General features: G+C 35.8%; 1 protein-coding gene and 1 long non-coding RNA gene across 8 annotated transcripts in view; both read left to right on the plus strand.

Annotated features, from left to right (window-relative positions):
* The window catches only part of LOC118767495, a 21213-nt gene extending 20962 nt beyond the window's left edge, over positions 1 to 251 (plus strand). The window contains exon 3 of the long non-coding RNA XR_005003417.1: positions 240 to 251. This is a non-coding gene — a long non-coding RNA (uncharacterized LOC118767495). The remainder of the gene's footprint in view (positions 1 to 239) is intronic.
* Positions 1 to 16646, plus strand: part of LOC115223141 (DENN domain-containing protein 1B) — a 222531-nt gene that overhangs the window by 46217 nt on the left and 159668 nt on the right. For 6 of the 7 annotated variants that reach the window (XM_029793554.2, XM_029793559.2, XM_029793557.2 and 3 more), the window contains exon 2: positions 9423 to 9486. The exons of the other annotated variant lie outside the window; for it this stretch is intronic. In XM_029793554.2, the coding sequence (XP_029649414.1) occupies positions 9428 to 9486 (59 nt within the window). In that variant the 5' untranslated portion in view covers positions 9423 to 9427. The remainder of the gene's footprint in view (positions 1 to 9422; positions 9487 to 16646) is intronic. 7 annotated transcript variants of the gene reach the window in all.

A 16646-nucleotide genomic window follows, 5' to 3' on the forward strand; every position in this document is an offset into this window, starting at 1 on the left:
GGAGGAATTGGGAATAGGGGATGGAAAGCTTGGTGTGTTCTGGGTGGGAGGAAGAGAAGTTGAGGTATGAGTGTGAGTCTGTGTGTTTGTAGTGAATGGAGGTGGTAAGAGTGGAGTGAAGAATGCTAACCGAAATGTCGAGGAAGGAGACAGAGGTGTTGGAGATCGTGGAAGTGAAGTGGAGGGCTGGATGGAAAGATTGGACGAAAGAGAGGAAGGAATCTAGATGTTCGCGGGAGAGTGAGGTGGCACCGATGTATATATATGTATGTATGTATATGTATGTATGTATGTATGTATATGTATGTATGTATATGTATATGTATATGTGTATATATATGTATATGTATATATATATATGTATATATATATGTATGTATGTATATATATATATGTATATATATATGTATGTATGTATAGGTATATATATGTATGTATGTATAGGTATATATATGTATGTATGTATATGTATATATATGTATATGTATATATATATATGTATATATATATGTATGTATGTATAGGTATATATATGTATGTATGTATATGTATATATATGTATATGTATATATATATATGTATATGTATATATATATGTATATGTATATATATATGTATGTATGTATAGGTATATATATGTATGTATGTATAGGTATATATATGTATGTATGTATATGTATATATATGTATGTATGTATATGTATATATATGTATGTATGTATATGTATATATATGTAATGTATGTATATGTATATATATGTATGTATGTAATGTATATATATGTATGTATGTATATGTATATATATGTATGTATGTATATGTATATATATGTATGTATGTATATATATATATATGTATATATATAATATATATGCTCAACCACTCAAATGTGGAAGTGATATATCTCGACTTTGCAAAGGCCTTTGATAAAGTCGATCATGGAATGATATGTCACAAACTGCGTGATCTCAACATAGTTGGAAAACTGGGAGAATGGCTTCATGACTTTCTGAAAGATAGAAGTCAGGTGGTAGTAGCCAATGGGGCCACTTCCATTAACACGCAAATAGTGAGCGGTGTTCCGCAGGGAACTGTTTTGGGACCACTACTGTTCATAATGGCCCTCTCAGACATGCCCTCAGCCACCCAGAGAGCCATGATCACAAGTTATGCAGATGATACAAAAGTTTCACAGGCAATACAGAACCCTGAGGACACTAAATGCCTGCAATGTGAGCTGGACAAAATATACAAGTGGGCTGAAAAGAATAGCATGCAGTTCAATGCTGAAAAGTTTCAAGCTTTATGCTATCAGCATGCAAAACTAAATGCAATACCCAATGAATACACTGGACCCGGAGGAATTGCAATCCCAGAGGCACAATCAGTGCGTGACCTGGGTATTTACATGAGTGAATGCCATATTTCTGGTGAGACAGCTGCAGGGGAAATACCTAGCTAAAGATAAAACTCTGTACCTGGCTTTCGTTGACTTGGAGAAAGCCTATGACAGGGTCCCCCGATCCCTTATCTGGTGGTCAATGAGGAAACTAGGGATAGATGAATGGTTAGTGAGAGCTGTACGAGCCATGTACAGGGACGCTGCTAGTAAGGTGAGGGTTGGCAATGAGGACAGTGAAGAATTCCGGGTAGAGGTTGGGGTCCACCAAGGCTCAGTCCTCAGCCCCCTCCTATTTATCATAGTCCTCCAGGCAATAACAGAGGAATTCAAGACAGGATGCCCCTGGGAGCTCCTCTATGCTGATGACCTTGCTCTAATTGCTGAGTCACTATCAGAACTGGAGGTTAGGTTTCAGATGTGGAAGCAAGGATTAGAATCGAAGGGACTTAGAGTCAACCTAGCTAAAACCAAAGTCCTAATAAGTAGGAAGGTAGATAAATCCAAAACGCCTTCAGGTAGATGGTCCTGCTCGATCTGTAGAAAAGGCGTAGGTAGGAACTCTATAAGATGCAATTTGTGTAATTTGAAGTTGATTATCACCTCAGTTTCAAAGATATGATATTACAATATAGCTACTTACCCATTTACACAAATTATGCAAAATTCAACTGTTTCACTGATCATTCAAATTGTCATATTTCCTAAAATATTCATCCAAATTTCACAAATGAGGTATTAAAATATTTCTCCAAGATGTTCTCCAAGAAAAAGTACAGTAGAAATTACACTTAAATATTATCAAAAATTCATAGTGATACCTACTTGTATTGCAAGTTTGTGGGTAAAAAGCAGCCATGCTGGTGCCACATAAGTGGTACCCATGTCACTTATGTGACATCCAGTACACTGTAAAGTGCTTGATGTTAGGGAGGGAACCAACCATAGAAATCCTCCCAATCAGACAATTGGAGCCTGGTGCACCTCTGTGGCTGGCAGCTCCTGTCAAACTGTCGAACCCATGCCAGCATAGAAAATGGATGCTAGATGACGATGATGAAACCTGGTGTATTTTGATAGAAATATGGTAACAGAAGGGTTAAGCAGTCTGTAACTATTATTTATGTTTTCTTCATTCTTATATTTTTGCTGTCCTGGCCCTCCAGAATCCCCTCTTCCACTTCATTGCCATACTTCTTAGCATAGTTTCTCATTTTTACTTCCTAGGCAACAGTTTAGCTTAAGTGCTTTCCTACTGTAACTGTTATCTTGGAAGTAAAATCTTTCACTTCTATCATCATGTTTTTATTTCCATTGTTATTGTTTTGATTATACTTGTTGTACTTAGATGTCCATACTATGATAAACACTGTATACGCAATGGTAACAGATTGTGAGCACAATTAATTGAGATGGCAGGTGCTGCATTGGAGCCACACAGTAGCAATCAGTCAGCATTATTCAACAATACCACCCTAATTTGTAGATTTTTTTTCACGGACTTAAGACATTTCTATGTAAAAATAAGATGTGTAGCAGATATGACATAAATAGACCTCCCCCCACTTACACACACGAGACTTCTGAAAAGTAACTACTTAATGTTTGAGGGTGTTGAATATAGATACTCATCTCAGGACTTCCAGTTTTAATTCTTTTATAAGCCTTTGTGTACACACACATACATATATTAAGGTGTTCCTATTTTTCCAAGTAATTGTAACAATAATGATGATTAAGTAAATAATATAACATTATGGAGTTGGACTAGTGAAAGTTCTTATAGTCCTTGGTATTTGGATATCTCAGCTTTATATAAATGACTGTGAGCCACTTTCTTTTTCTTTGGTGATGGCTGGGGGAGGGGAGGAGGTGAAGTGAGTCATGGAGTATGTATAACAAAATTTCATTTGTATACTTTTTGTTTTATTTTTAATTCTGAGAAAGGATATAATACTATTACTAATGTTTTAAATTTTGGCACAAGACCAACAATTTTAGGAGGTGGAGTTTACTGAACCTAGTACTTGACTGGTTCTTAATTGTCAAAATTTGAAACTATCTTATAATAGTTCTGCTTGTCATTACATTACCTAGCCCATTGGTAACACTGTCACATGATTAGTGAAAAAGAGGAAGAAAGAAAAAAGCAGGAAAGAGGATAAGGCATAGAGTGAGGCAGAAAGAGGGAAAGAGAAAAGATGGAGAGAGAAGCATCCAAATTATGTAGTAGGGGGAACGTAATATTTATTATGTGGTTAAAAATGTTAGTTGAAGATAGTGATATAGAGGAGAGTTAGGAATATAATTTTAGCAGAGGGGTGATGTTCTGATGGTGTGATTAAAGAGAGGCAGGGAGAGAGAGAGGTGGTGGTGGTGGCAGCGATGATGGTGAGTGCATAGTGAAAAGTAATTTATTCTTTAATTGAAGTTTTTTATATCATTTAATCCATGCACATCCCAAACTTGTCATTCACTTTAAAAAGAAACCAGTTTCCTGTTCGCCTGTCATAAGCAATGACTATCAATAAATCACAAGGGCAGACATTTGATAAGTGGAGCTGTTCTTGCCTGAACCTGTATTTGGCCATGATCAGCTATATGTTGCATTCTCAAAGGCTCGCAAATTATCTGATGTGAGAGTTAAAATTATCAACACTGACAAACAAGGGAAAAGAAAAGGGAGAACTTACACAAAGAATATCTTCTGCAAAGAAATATTGGATTGAAAGGTGTATGCATATTGAAATGTGTATTGGCTCTGACCCATCGCCTTGGCTTATTAGTTACAATGATGTGGTTTTCAGAGTATGCCATGTTGCATGAAATTTTTACCCCCATGAAATTGTAACCTCTAAATTTTACATATAAAATTATTTTTTTTTTACTATAAAACTTTTATTGTGTCTGGGGAGAGTCATTTTCTTTTTGTGCCTTATTATGTAACACACTCACCGGTAAAATTTCCACGTTTTTCTTATTTTTATTTTCCTAAAATTTTCGTTGAGTCTTGCAACCTTTTCAATAGACTTGACTCTGTCCGTTATTTACACTGTGTTCCCTTTTGTTTGTTTGTGCGCATGTGTGTGGGTGCCTATACATGCATGCATGTACGTATGTATGTGTGTGTTTGTATGTATGTATATATGTGTGTGTGTGCATCTGTATGTACGTATCCTGCATATTTATATGCTTGCATGTCCGTGTTTGTGTATTTTCTTTGTATGTGTGTGTGAGCATGTGTTTGTATATGTATGCACCTCTGTTTCCTTGTGTGTGCATGTCTGTGTGTTATGCAACTATGTACCATGTTTGTATGTATGGATGTTCATCTTTATATGTGTGGATCCGTGTCTCCATATGTGTCTGTTCATATAGTCTATATACCTATCCATCTGTATATTGATCTGTTTACTTACATATCTATATGCTTACATACAGAAAAAAAAAATGCATACACACACACCCACATACATACATACATTTATCTACCTAACAGTCCACTAACTATTTTACTCTACCTGTGTAAACTGTAGGTATGGAGGTATGATATCAACTATGTATATTTCCTATTTAATATTGGGGAGGTTTCATTTATAAGGACGTACTCCCGTATTTGTGAGTGTTGGGTCTTTTGGGTACTTGGATAAGATGCGGATGTCAAGTTGCCCCAAGTTACCTCCATGGTGGCCTTTGGCATGTTGGTATGGAGGACTGTTTTCTGTCGTCATATTGTCTTAGATGTTCATTTATCCATTCTGCAATGCTCCTATAAAAATTTTGGTTCCTAGATATGAAATTGTGACCATGTAAATTTTAAAATAATTTTTTCTGTTTATGGGAAAAAATGGAAAAATATGAGTGAACACTTATTTTATAATTGCTGTGTATTAAGTCTATAAAATTGTGCATAAAGTATATAAAGTGCATTAAGTAATCATTATATTCCAGTTTCCTTCACTTTTCAATGAATGGCGCAGATGAGCGACTATCTTTTGATACAGACACAACACAGGCTACATTTTCAGGTTTTTTGGATAAAATTTTCAGGAAAAACCCAATAGGTTTACTATTAATTGCGTGAAATATTCATGGGTCCTGCTAGTTATTATTAAGGTGGTGAGCTGTTGGCAGAACTGTTAGCTTGCTAGGCAAAATGCTTTGCAGCATTTCATCCGTCATCATATTCTGCTGAGGTTCACTTTGCTTTTCATCCTTTTGGGGGTCAATAAAATAAGCACCAGTGAAGTACTGGGGTTGATATCATTGACTTCCCTCTTCCCTCCACAAGTGCCCACCTTGTGCCAAAATTTGAAACCATTATTATATTATTATCCATCCTTTTGGAGTCTATAAAATAGGTACCAGTTGAGAACTAGGGTTAATATAATCAACTAACTACGCTCCAACAAAATTTCAGATTTTGTATCTATTGTAGAAAAGGATTATTACACACACACACACACACACACACACACATGTGTTCTTTGTTTTGTCCTGTATTGTCCATAATGTCTTTCTTAATGTAAACCCTTTGTGGTTAATAAAGAAATCGTTATTATTAAGGTAGTGAGCTGGCAGAATTGTTAGCATGCCAGGTGAAATGCTTAGTGGTATTTCGTCTGAGTTCGAATTCTGCTGAGGTCAATTTTGCCTTTCATCCTTTCAGGGTTGATTGAATAAGTACCAGTTACATGCTCGAGTTGATGTATTTGACTTAATCCTTTCTCCCAAATTTGAGGCATTATGCTTCCAGTAGAAGGGATTATTAAGGTGGCAGGCTGGCAGAATTGTTAGCACACCAGGTGAAATGCTTAGTGGTATTTCGTCTGCTGTTACATTCTGAGTTCAAATTCCACCAAGGTTGACTTTGCCTTTCATCCTTTTGGGGCCAATTAAATAAGTACCAGTTATGCACTGGGGTCGATATAATCGACTTAATCCGTTTGTCTGTCCTTGTTTGTCCCCTCTGTGTTTAGCATCTTGTGGGTATTTCATCTGCCGCTGCGTTTGGAGTTCAAATTCCACCAGGTTGACTTTTCCCTTCATCCTTTCAGGCTTGAAAAATTAAGTACCAGTTATGCACTGGGGTCGATGTAATTGACTAGTCCCCTTTTCCCAAATTTCAGGCCTTGTGCCTATAGTAGAAAGGATTATCATTATTTATGCTAGTATAGAAATTGGTTAGGTAAAAAAAGGTACTAATTAATAACTAAGGTTATCCTTCAAGACACCTACCTCCTTACTGACCTGCATATGTTAGAAATGATGGGAAGTGGATAGCAGTGAAAATTGAGTGATGAAATGATTTCATAAGACATGGAGTAGCTGGGCAGAGGGGAGCGAAAACAAAGAAAAAGGTATTTTGGGAATTAGAATGAACATCACATGTTGCATCTTGGTGTAAGGAATGGGAAAGAGAGCAAGATGACATAACTGGGGAGAAATGTAGGCTGGTTGATGATTTAGTAGTGGTAGTTGTTGTTGAAGCTGATTATAGAGTGAAAAAGTATTAGTTGATTGGTGGGGTTAGAGAATAGAGATAGAAAGAGTAGTTTATGTAGAGAAGAATACTCTCCAATGAGTCTTTTCTACATACGGATGATGGTTGTAGTGGTTGTTTAGCAGATCATAGGTATTTCAGTGGTGAACATTCCATCTTTTCATTTATTACTTCTGTCAGTTATATATAATACATTATATTAATATTATATTATTGTGGCTATGTTGAGGTATTGCCTCGAAGGGTTTAGTTGAACAAATTACCCTTTGTACTTATACAATCAATCGATGTTGGTGTGTTTTAGTCCCTGTAACTTAGCTGTTTGGCAAAACATATCGATGGAATAAGTACTAGGCTTACAAAGAATAAATCCTGGGGTTAATATCTTTGAGTAAAGACAATGCTCCAGCATGGCCACATTCACATGACTGAAACAAGTAAGACAATAAAAAAAACTATGCCGTTTTAATCCCGAAGAGCACCAGGTATCTCTGTGAGTTTGATTATAATTGAACTGGGGTTTGGAACGTGAATTGACTTGAAATTTTGATGGAAGTTTTTCATTTAAATTCCTTTGACCGGATGTTTGTGCCATAGGAGTTTTTCATTGAAATTCCTTTGACCAGATGTTTGTGCCATAGAAGTTTTTCATTGAAATTCCTTTGACAGGATGTTTGTGCCATAGAAGTTTTTCATTGAAATTCCTTTGACAGGATGTTTGTGCCATAGAAGTTTTTCATTTAAATTCGTTTGACTGGATGTTTGTGCCATAGAAGTTTTTCATTTAAATTCCTTTGACAGGATGTTTGTGCCATAGAAGTTTTTCATTGAAATTCCTTTGACCAGATGTTTGTGCCATAGAAGTTTTTCAATTAAATTCCTTTGACGGGATGTTTGTGCCATAGAAGTTTTTCAATTAAATTTCTTTGACCGGATGTTTGTGCCATAGAAGTTTTTCAATTAAATTTCTTTGACCGGATGTTTGTGTCATAGAAGTTTTTCATTGAAATTCCTTTGACCAGATGTTTGTGCCATAGAAGTTTTTCATTGAAATTCCTTTGACAGGATGTTTGTGCCATAGAAGTTTTTCCTTTAAATTCCTTTGACAGGATGTTTGTGCCATAGAAGTTTTTCATTGAAATTCCTTTGACCAGATGTTTGTGCCATAGAAGTTTTTCATTGAAATTCCTTTGACGGGATGTTTGTGCCATAGAAGTTTTTCAATTAAATTTCTTTGACCGGATGTTTGTGCCATAGAAGTTTTTCATTGAAATTCCTTTGACCAGATGTATGTGCCATAGAAGTTTTTCATTGAAATTCCTTTGATAGGATGTTTGTGCCATAGAAGTTTTTACTTTAAATTTCTTTGACTGGATGCTTGTGCCATAGAAGTTTTTCATTGAAATTCCTTTGACCAGATGTTTGTGCCATAGAAGTTTTTACTTTAAATTTCTTTGACTGGATGCTTGTGCCATAGAAGTTTTTCATTGAAATTCCTTTGACCAGATGTTTGTGCCATAGAAGTTTTTCAATTAAATTTCTTTGACAGGATGTTGGTGCCATAGAATTTTTTCCTTTAAATTTCTTTGACAGGATGTTTGTGCCATAGAAGTTTTTCATTGAAATTCCTTTGACCAGATGTTTGTGCCATAAAAGTTTTTCATTGAAATTCCTTTGACAGGATGTTTGTGCCATAGAAGTTTTTCATTGAAATTCCTTTGACCAGATGTTTGTGCCATAGAAGTTTTTCAATTAAATTTCTTTGACAGGATGTTTGTGCCATAGAAGTTTTCATTTAAATTCCTTTGACAGGATGTTTGTGCTATAGAAGTTTTTCATTTAAATTCCTTTGACAGGATGTCTGTGCCATAGAATTTTTCATTTAAATTCCTTTGACCAGATGTTTGTGCCATAGAAGTTTTTCATTTAAATTGCTTTGACAGGATGTTTGTACCATAGAAGTTTTTCATTTAAATTCCTTTGACAGGATGTTTGTGCCACAGAAGTTTTTCATTTAAATTCGTTTGACTGGATGTTTGTGCCATAGAAGTTTTTCATTTAAATTCGTTTGACAGGATGTTTGTGCCATAGAAGTTTTTCATTTAAATTCGTTTGACTGGACGTTTGTGCCATAGAAGTTTTTCATTGAAATTTCTTTGACAGGATGTTTGTGCCATAGAAGTTTTTCATTTAAATTCGTTTGACAGGATGTTTGTGCCATAGAAGTTTTTCATTTAAATTCTTTTGACTGGATGTTTGTGTCATAGACCCAAGGGCAGTTTTAGAAAGGTTTGTGTCAAAAGAGCTGATGTGTTTTACTTTGTTTTCTGTATATATTTTCTTGCTTGGTTCAAGGCCCTGATGTTTGGGTTTGGGTTAGCCAAATAGCTGGACTTGATCGGTGTATATATGATTGTTTCGTTTCTTTTGTAGATTTACTGTACATGTTGGGCAACTTTTGAGCCTAATAAAGCTATTGATACTGAAACTGTTTTAGTGTGGAAATCATTTTCTGTTTAGATCACATGGTGGAAACTGTTGTTTTGTTCCAGGCCAAATATGAATCTGCAGTTTGGGATCAAAGGTATTTGAAACCCTGATCTTTTACTCTATCTCTTTTTTTATTTTTTTTTTATGACAGTTTATCTATGTTTAAAATACCCAATGTATACATCCTTCTCCTTCTTTAATCTGCTAGTGTGTGATTTTAATGATGTAGCAGGGTGAACCGCCACCTAAAAGTCTCTTCATTGCTTCCTGAAAAAGAGAAAGTGTGTGTGTTTATTTGTTTTGTAATATGTTCTTATGTAGTAATTGTACTGTGAGTGTTTGTTGATGTGTCTTAGGGTATGGGTCACTGCAAATGTAGTGGCAAGTAGCTGTGTGGGTTGAAGCAGATCATAGCAATGACATTCCTACCATTGAACATTTGTGTTTTTCTGTCAGCTTGTTTACCCTTTGTTCAATTTACTTTCTATTTGTTCTTGTTATATTGCTCTCTAGTTGGTGTTTAGTACCCAGATTTAAGATAGGCTACTCTGCATTGATAAAGGGCAAATACTCTGAAACATGTCTGCAGATGCCTGACCAGCAAGGGGAAGTGGCTGACCTCCCCTGTTCGAAGGTTATAGTGGACACAGGTTCGTGTCATATAGCTAGCTAGAGGTGATGGCCTCTTGGAGCTAATCAATGGCAGCTTTAGTCTTATATCTATGGACTGCCATATTAGCTTGGCGATAACTGTTAATGTTTTGTAGCAGAAAGAGTGGTGGTTGTGTGTGTGGTTGAATTCCAGCAGGACTAGCAGTGTCTGATCTGAGACAATCAATAGTCACAATCAAAAACTGTTGCGTCCACTCTCAGAGGAAATAGATCAAGTAATGATCATCACCACAGTGATTATTATTATGACTTTTTATTCTTTTCACTTTTGGCGGTTGTTTTGCATTTAAGGTTTCATCTTATATCCATACCCACACACACACACACTCACACAGACAAAGTGTCTATATACACACACATATGTCTATATACACACAGACGTGTGTGTGTATATGCACACATCCAGAGGAGATGCCAATATTATGTGTATGTGTTTGATAAATGAAGTGTGTGATAGTGCTGTTTATAATAGTGGTGATGGTATCTCCTGTATACCTCTGATAATAATTTTATACCTAACAAATCAGCTCTTAACACTTTCTTTGATGTGGCATTTCATGTTAACTCAAGCAGCCAAATAACTTTTTTGAGGGGGAGGAAAAAAGAATAATAATTAAAAAATACACATTTTTTTATGTGACATATACATTTTTAGGAACTCTGTCTGTGATTATGAAAATGAAAAATGTTTCCACCATGAGCAGCCAAGAGTCTTATCACTGTTACACATCACTTAATACTATAATCTATGACCTATATTGTTTGTGAATTTGTGTTACAGAACCAAACATTCTCCTCCTCATTAGTAACTATGGTGAGTCTTATCATTCTTTGGATTAAAATGGTACCACTTCCTCTATTTATGGCATATCTGGAGCAAATCAGCTTTGGCCTTTAAGTCTGTTCCTCCTAATTTAAACTTGTAGGAGGAACAGAATTTAAACACTGCAAGCTCTCCTTTTCATCATCACCACCACCACTGTTATTGCCATCATATTGTTTACCTGTGGCCATCAAGGGTTGTTGAGATTTTGCATTTACAAGGTAGATTTTGGGCTAGCAGCTTGTGAAGCCTACTCAGCTGCACATACACTCATTTTCAGCAATATGAAATGAATTACATTACTCAAGGAATCAATCCAACCCCTCAGCCTTACAGTTGTGAGTCCAACAGCCCTAACCACTCAGCCACATACATGCAAATAAAGAAAACACTTGTCAATTTATAGTACTCCCACTAGTTACAACAGTGGTACAACTCTAGTATCTATTTTATTACCAGATGCACCGAAGTATTTTGTGACTTTGGCCTTAGACACACTCTGTCTGTGTGTCTCAACCCTTTTTGTCCTGCACTCTCACCTCTACCATGAAAAAAGGATTGTATTTGTCATCCATATAAGTGGTGGCTGCCCATCATGATGTCATTTCTCATCTGTTTCCAAGCAAGCTAATATTTCTCCATGGCTAGACATGTTTTTCACAGAAGATTGGAAATGAACATCACTTGTATGACTAATGTTCATTTAGAACCATCATGTAATACCAGAAAAAGGATACGTGCGCACGCACACACGCACATGCACACACACGCACATGCACACACACACACACACACACACACTTCTTTCAGTTTCCATCTGACAAATTTACTTTCATGGCTTTGATTGGTCCAGAGCTACAGTAGAAGGCATTTGCCCAAGATGCTATGCAGTGGGACGGAGCTCCAAACTACATGGTTGGGAAATCAGCTTTTTACAGCACATCTCTATGCCTAGTGTGTGTGTGTATATGTTTGTGTGTCTGTGTTTGTCCCCCCAACATTGCTTGACAATTGATGCTGGTGTGTTTACGTCCCAGCAACTTAGCGGTTCAGCAAAAGACACCGATAGAATAAGTAGTAGGCTTAAAAAGAATAAGTCCTGGGGTTGATTTGCTTGACTAAAGGCGGTGCTCCAGCATGGCCACAGTCAAATGACTGAAACAAGTAAAAGAGTAAATATAATGAAGACTTAGTGAAATAGCTGTCATTATTGAGCTGGTGGGAGGTGGACAGCTGGCAGAATTGTTAGCACGCTGAGCAAAATGCTTAACATCATTTCGTCAGTCTTATTTTTCTGGTTCAAATTCCACCAAGGTCAACTCTGCCTTTCATCCTTGATTAAAAAGTGTATCAGTTGAGTATTGCGCTTGATGTAATTGACTTAACCCCCTCTCCTGAACTTGCTGACCTTATGCCAAAATTTGAAACCATTATTCAGCTGGCAGAATTGTTAGCATGCGGGACAAAATAGCTGCATTTCGTTTGTCTTTATGTTTTGAGTTCAAATGCTGCCAAGGTCAGCTTTGCCTTTCATGCTTTTGGTGTCTATAGAATAAGTACCAGTTAAGTAGTGGAGTTGATGTTATCAACTTATCCACCTGTCCTGAAATTGCTGGCCTTGAACCGGATTTGAAACTGTAATCAAGCTAGTGTTGAAATTTTGGTGAAAGATTTTAATTTTGATCATCTTAAAACAGGAAATTGTTACTAGGTGGTTGGTATCAAAAAAGTTAACTCTTTGGGAAATTAGAAGAAATGTTAGAATGCCAGATTTGAGTAACAAACAGTATTTATCTCATTTGTTTTGCCTTCAATACCAAAGAGGTCAGCTTTTCACTTAATCCCACTACACATAAACAAAGACTGCAAAATAATACCAGTAATATATTAGTATTGATTCTATCAACTGTCACCACTGACAAAAGTTTGGGCTGCTGCCTAAGTTTTTTTTTCTTTTATAGAATTTTCATTATTTACCAGAATGTCACCTCATACTAGTGAAGCATTCCTCCTTAGCTTATAATGAAAACTTATCTTTAATAATTAATTCAGAATATTTGGTTAGTTCCTGGAGTTGTAATTGCAGCCAAGTTGTATGCATAATTCTGTAAAAAATCAATTTGTCAGTTTCATTTGTGAAAAGAAAAGTAAATTGTGGTGATAGTAATAATTCGTTTCCAAATGAATGAATGCTCAGCCATCAATGGACAAAGAATATAGCCATATCATCATCATCATCATTTTGGATTTCTTCAATCAAATTTTCTTTGGCCAGATGCCCTTCCTATCACTAACTCTAACTTGTTTCCTAGCAAGGTAACATTTCCTCTAGCTGGATGTGTTTTTCGTGGAAGACTAGAAAAAAAAATCAGCCTCACTTGAATGACCATGATATTCATTTGCAATCATGTGATGTCAAGATAACGGTACACGATGAGCTTCTTTAAATTTCTTTCTATCAAATCCACTCAAGGCTTTAATTGAGCCAGGGCTATAGGAGAAAATGCTTGCCCATGGTGTTGTGTTGTAGGAATGAACCTGAATAAACCATGGTGTTGTGTTGTGGGAATGATTCTGGTACACACACACACACACACACACACATGCATGCATGTGCAGTCATGGTCTGATTAAAATGTATTAACCTGTTGCTATGATAAACAGGGATAGCTGTAGAGTGAAGCCGCTTGGCACAAACTGACCTTGAACTCTGTCATGCATGCACACTAAGCTATAATGTTCTTACCCACTTCTATTGTTTAATTTACCTGGAGAGAAACAATGCAGTTATTAAAGAGTTGAAATTACTGCATGCAAGAATTCACAAGTCTAGCATCACTCCTTCATAGTCAGCCTCTGAACTTTTCTGCTCACCCTTGTACACACATGCATTCATTTACACATATACTAACATACATGCACACACTCATAAAAAAAATGTAAGTATTAAGAATATGTACCATTTTAATGATGACTTGTTTTCAATGTTTGTATGGGTCAAACAAAAATACATTAGGGAAGAACTTTTTTATGGTAGGCTGCGCCACTCCTCCTGTCACCAACCCTACTCTCTTCAAGTGATATAATGATCTAGTCTGTTGCCAAAATTTGAAACAATTATTTTTAAAGCTTTAATATTATGAGCACAATAATCATTCTAGATTGATTTTACTTCTAACTGGTCTTCATTGTAAATTAAAAGCTAGTTAGTTCATTTAGCAAATCATTGATTATCTTTATCCAGCTATTGTTAGTTTGGCTATTTTTAATGTCCAGGTTTCATTGCTTCATAGTATCTACATACGAAATTTAAATGAAATTATTTCTACCTATGTATATTGAGTGTAAAAAAAAAAAAAAGTTGAAATGTATTTTTTCTGTTAAGATTTTATTAATATAAAAAAAATCATCATAGTTATTTAGTTTTGTTTCATTCATTGGACTGTGGCCATGTTGGGGTTTCACTTTGAAGGGTCTCAGTCAGTCACATCCACCCCAATACTGGTTTTTAAGTCTCTTGCTTATTTTAGCAATCTCTGCTTGCTACACCATTGTATTATGGAACATAAACATGAATGTCAATATCCACTCACTCATTCATACATGTGACAGGCTACCAATTTCACTCACAAGGCATTGCTCAGACTGAGGTTATGGTAGCAAATACTTGTCTGTGATCTAAATCTGAGATCTTGTGGTTGCAAGGCAAACATCTTTAACCACACAGTCACTTCTTCATTGAATATTTAATCTGAAGTCTATTATCTTGGTGTGAAAATGAAGCATCAGGGTGGTCAGGCTACATTGACACATGGAACAGAGAGCAGGAGTGAATTTGTAATGTTTGGAAGTCTAGTGGATGCAACAGGATATGAGTTTCCAAACTTTCAACATTGCATTGTAATGCCATCAGCTGCAGCTTTTACTGTACCACATCCTGCTTTTTGATTTAATCTTTCTGGTCTAACTCAGGCTTTAATTTCGTGCCTGACTTTCATGTCTGTCTATAAATTCACTGAATCATTAACTTGCTGTATGTTTTTTTTTTTTTTAAATTTTTTATAGCAAATTCACTGTTACTTGTTACCATGACAATAAACAAATATGCTATGTTCCTACAAGCCTTGCTGTGCTAGAAATAGTAGCAAAATTTCTGAAAATCATAATATACTGTCTTAAAAGAAGGCTATGTGGATAATGTCATCCTATATACATAAAAGGACAAGGAAGTCACTATAGAAATGATCTTTGATCATGAACCTGCTCAGTGAGGACTGATCTGGACTAAACAACTACAAGTGTTCTGTAGTACTGGTTGGCTGTTCTTTATGTCAAAGAATGGTCACATTTGTCTTTGTAGATCAAAGCAGAAGATTCACTGAGAACTATTGGAGAAATCTTCAGTCAAATAGCTTATATGTTTCAAGGGTTTCCCTATGTTGTAATTTAATTCCAGATCAATACTAATCAAGTAGGCCTATCATTAAAGGCTTTCCAGCTATGACTAGCCCCACCCCCTTTGTTTAAGTATAATGTATCTACTTAGTGTAGAACTTGGATTTTTCATAATTTAAAAATCATTTTTTGGAAAGTATGGTCATCGTTAACTTAGGAAGAGCATCTTAGTCAGTGTTGTTTATTCCTTATGATCAAAGATGTTCCAGCTACATCCACCCCTGTCTTTCTGTATAATCTAGCACCACATTGTTCAACAAATCTTTTCTTTCACCCTTTTGCATCCACATTCTGTCAAACATAATGCTTATTTATTGACATTGTTCTGATTGAATCCTGCATTATTTTGTAGCTTTGAGATTTTGATGAGGAGTGGCTGTTAATTTTTACAATGACATTGCAGGGTTGGTGTGAGAGGCCAGATCTGACCGGTTTGAACATAAAAACAGGTTGAACTTCTTGGTCTGATGATATGGTTGGTTTAAATGCTAAACGGTTAAAACTATGTGATTTGAGGCAATTTGTTTACTGCTTTTGCATGCCTGTAGGATGTAATGGAGATCTGACTGCTATTGTTAGCATGTCAGACATCTATTTAAAAATTCTTTTACTGGTTTTCCATTACTATCTTCATGTTATGTCTGCTTTCCTTGCTGAGATGGATTGAACAGATCGTCATGGTCCAAATGAGTTCTTATTTGGAGTCACTGCTCTCCTGATATCTTTTGGAGATTTCTTTTTTTGTTTTTGGATATTTTCTCTTGCTGTAAAAAATCCATTTTAGTGCCAATAGTAAACTTCTTATAGATATTTCCTGTAATAAAGTTGCAGTTATAAACAACACCACCACAGCATTCAATTATTAAATATTGTCATAGATATATACTTCCCACATGGAACAGATTGAAGTGCAAGAAGACTCTTAAGTGTTAAACTTCATTTAATATGTAAACATTCTTTTTTATTTTGTTTGTTTTCTCATGTTAGTATTTTATCCTGATTAGCTACTTAACGAAAAAGTTTGTATTGACGAACTTCCTATTTAGTACAGGAAATCAGTTTGAGGAATGTAGCATGTGACAAACGGTAAAAATAGAAAGTACTTAGTTTAGTGTGGGTGGTCATCAAAATGGAAAGAACTGGCCCTCCTCTCCAGAAGAAAGAAATTCCTAAACAAAAAACAGTTCATTCCTCAAAAATGTCTGTAGATAATTCTTATTGTTGTCATTGTTGTTCAGTTGATACATCTTGTGACCTAAGAGTTTTCAGTGTCAGGAACTACTTGAAAGAACAACAGCTAGAGA

The sequence above is a fragment of the Octopus sinensis genome, linkage group LG22 (genome assembly GCF_006345805.1).
Source record: "Octopus sinensis linkage group LG22, ASM634580v1, whole genome shotgun sequence".
In the NCBI taxonomy this organism is placed as follows: domain Eukaryota; kingdom Metazoa; phylum Mollusca; class Cephalopoda; order Octopoda; family Octopodidae; genus Octopus; species Octopus sinensis.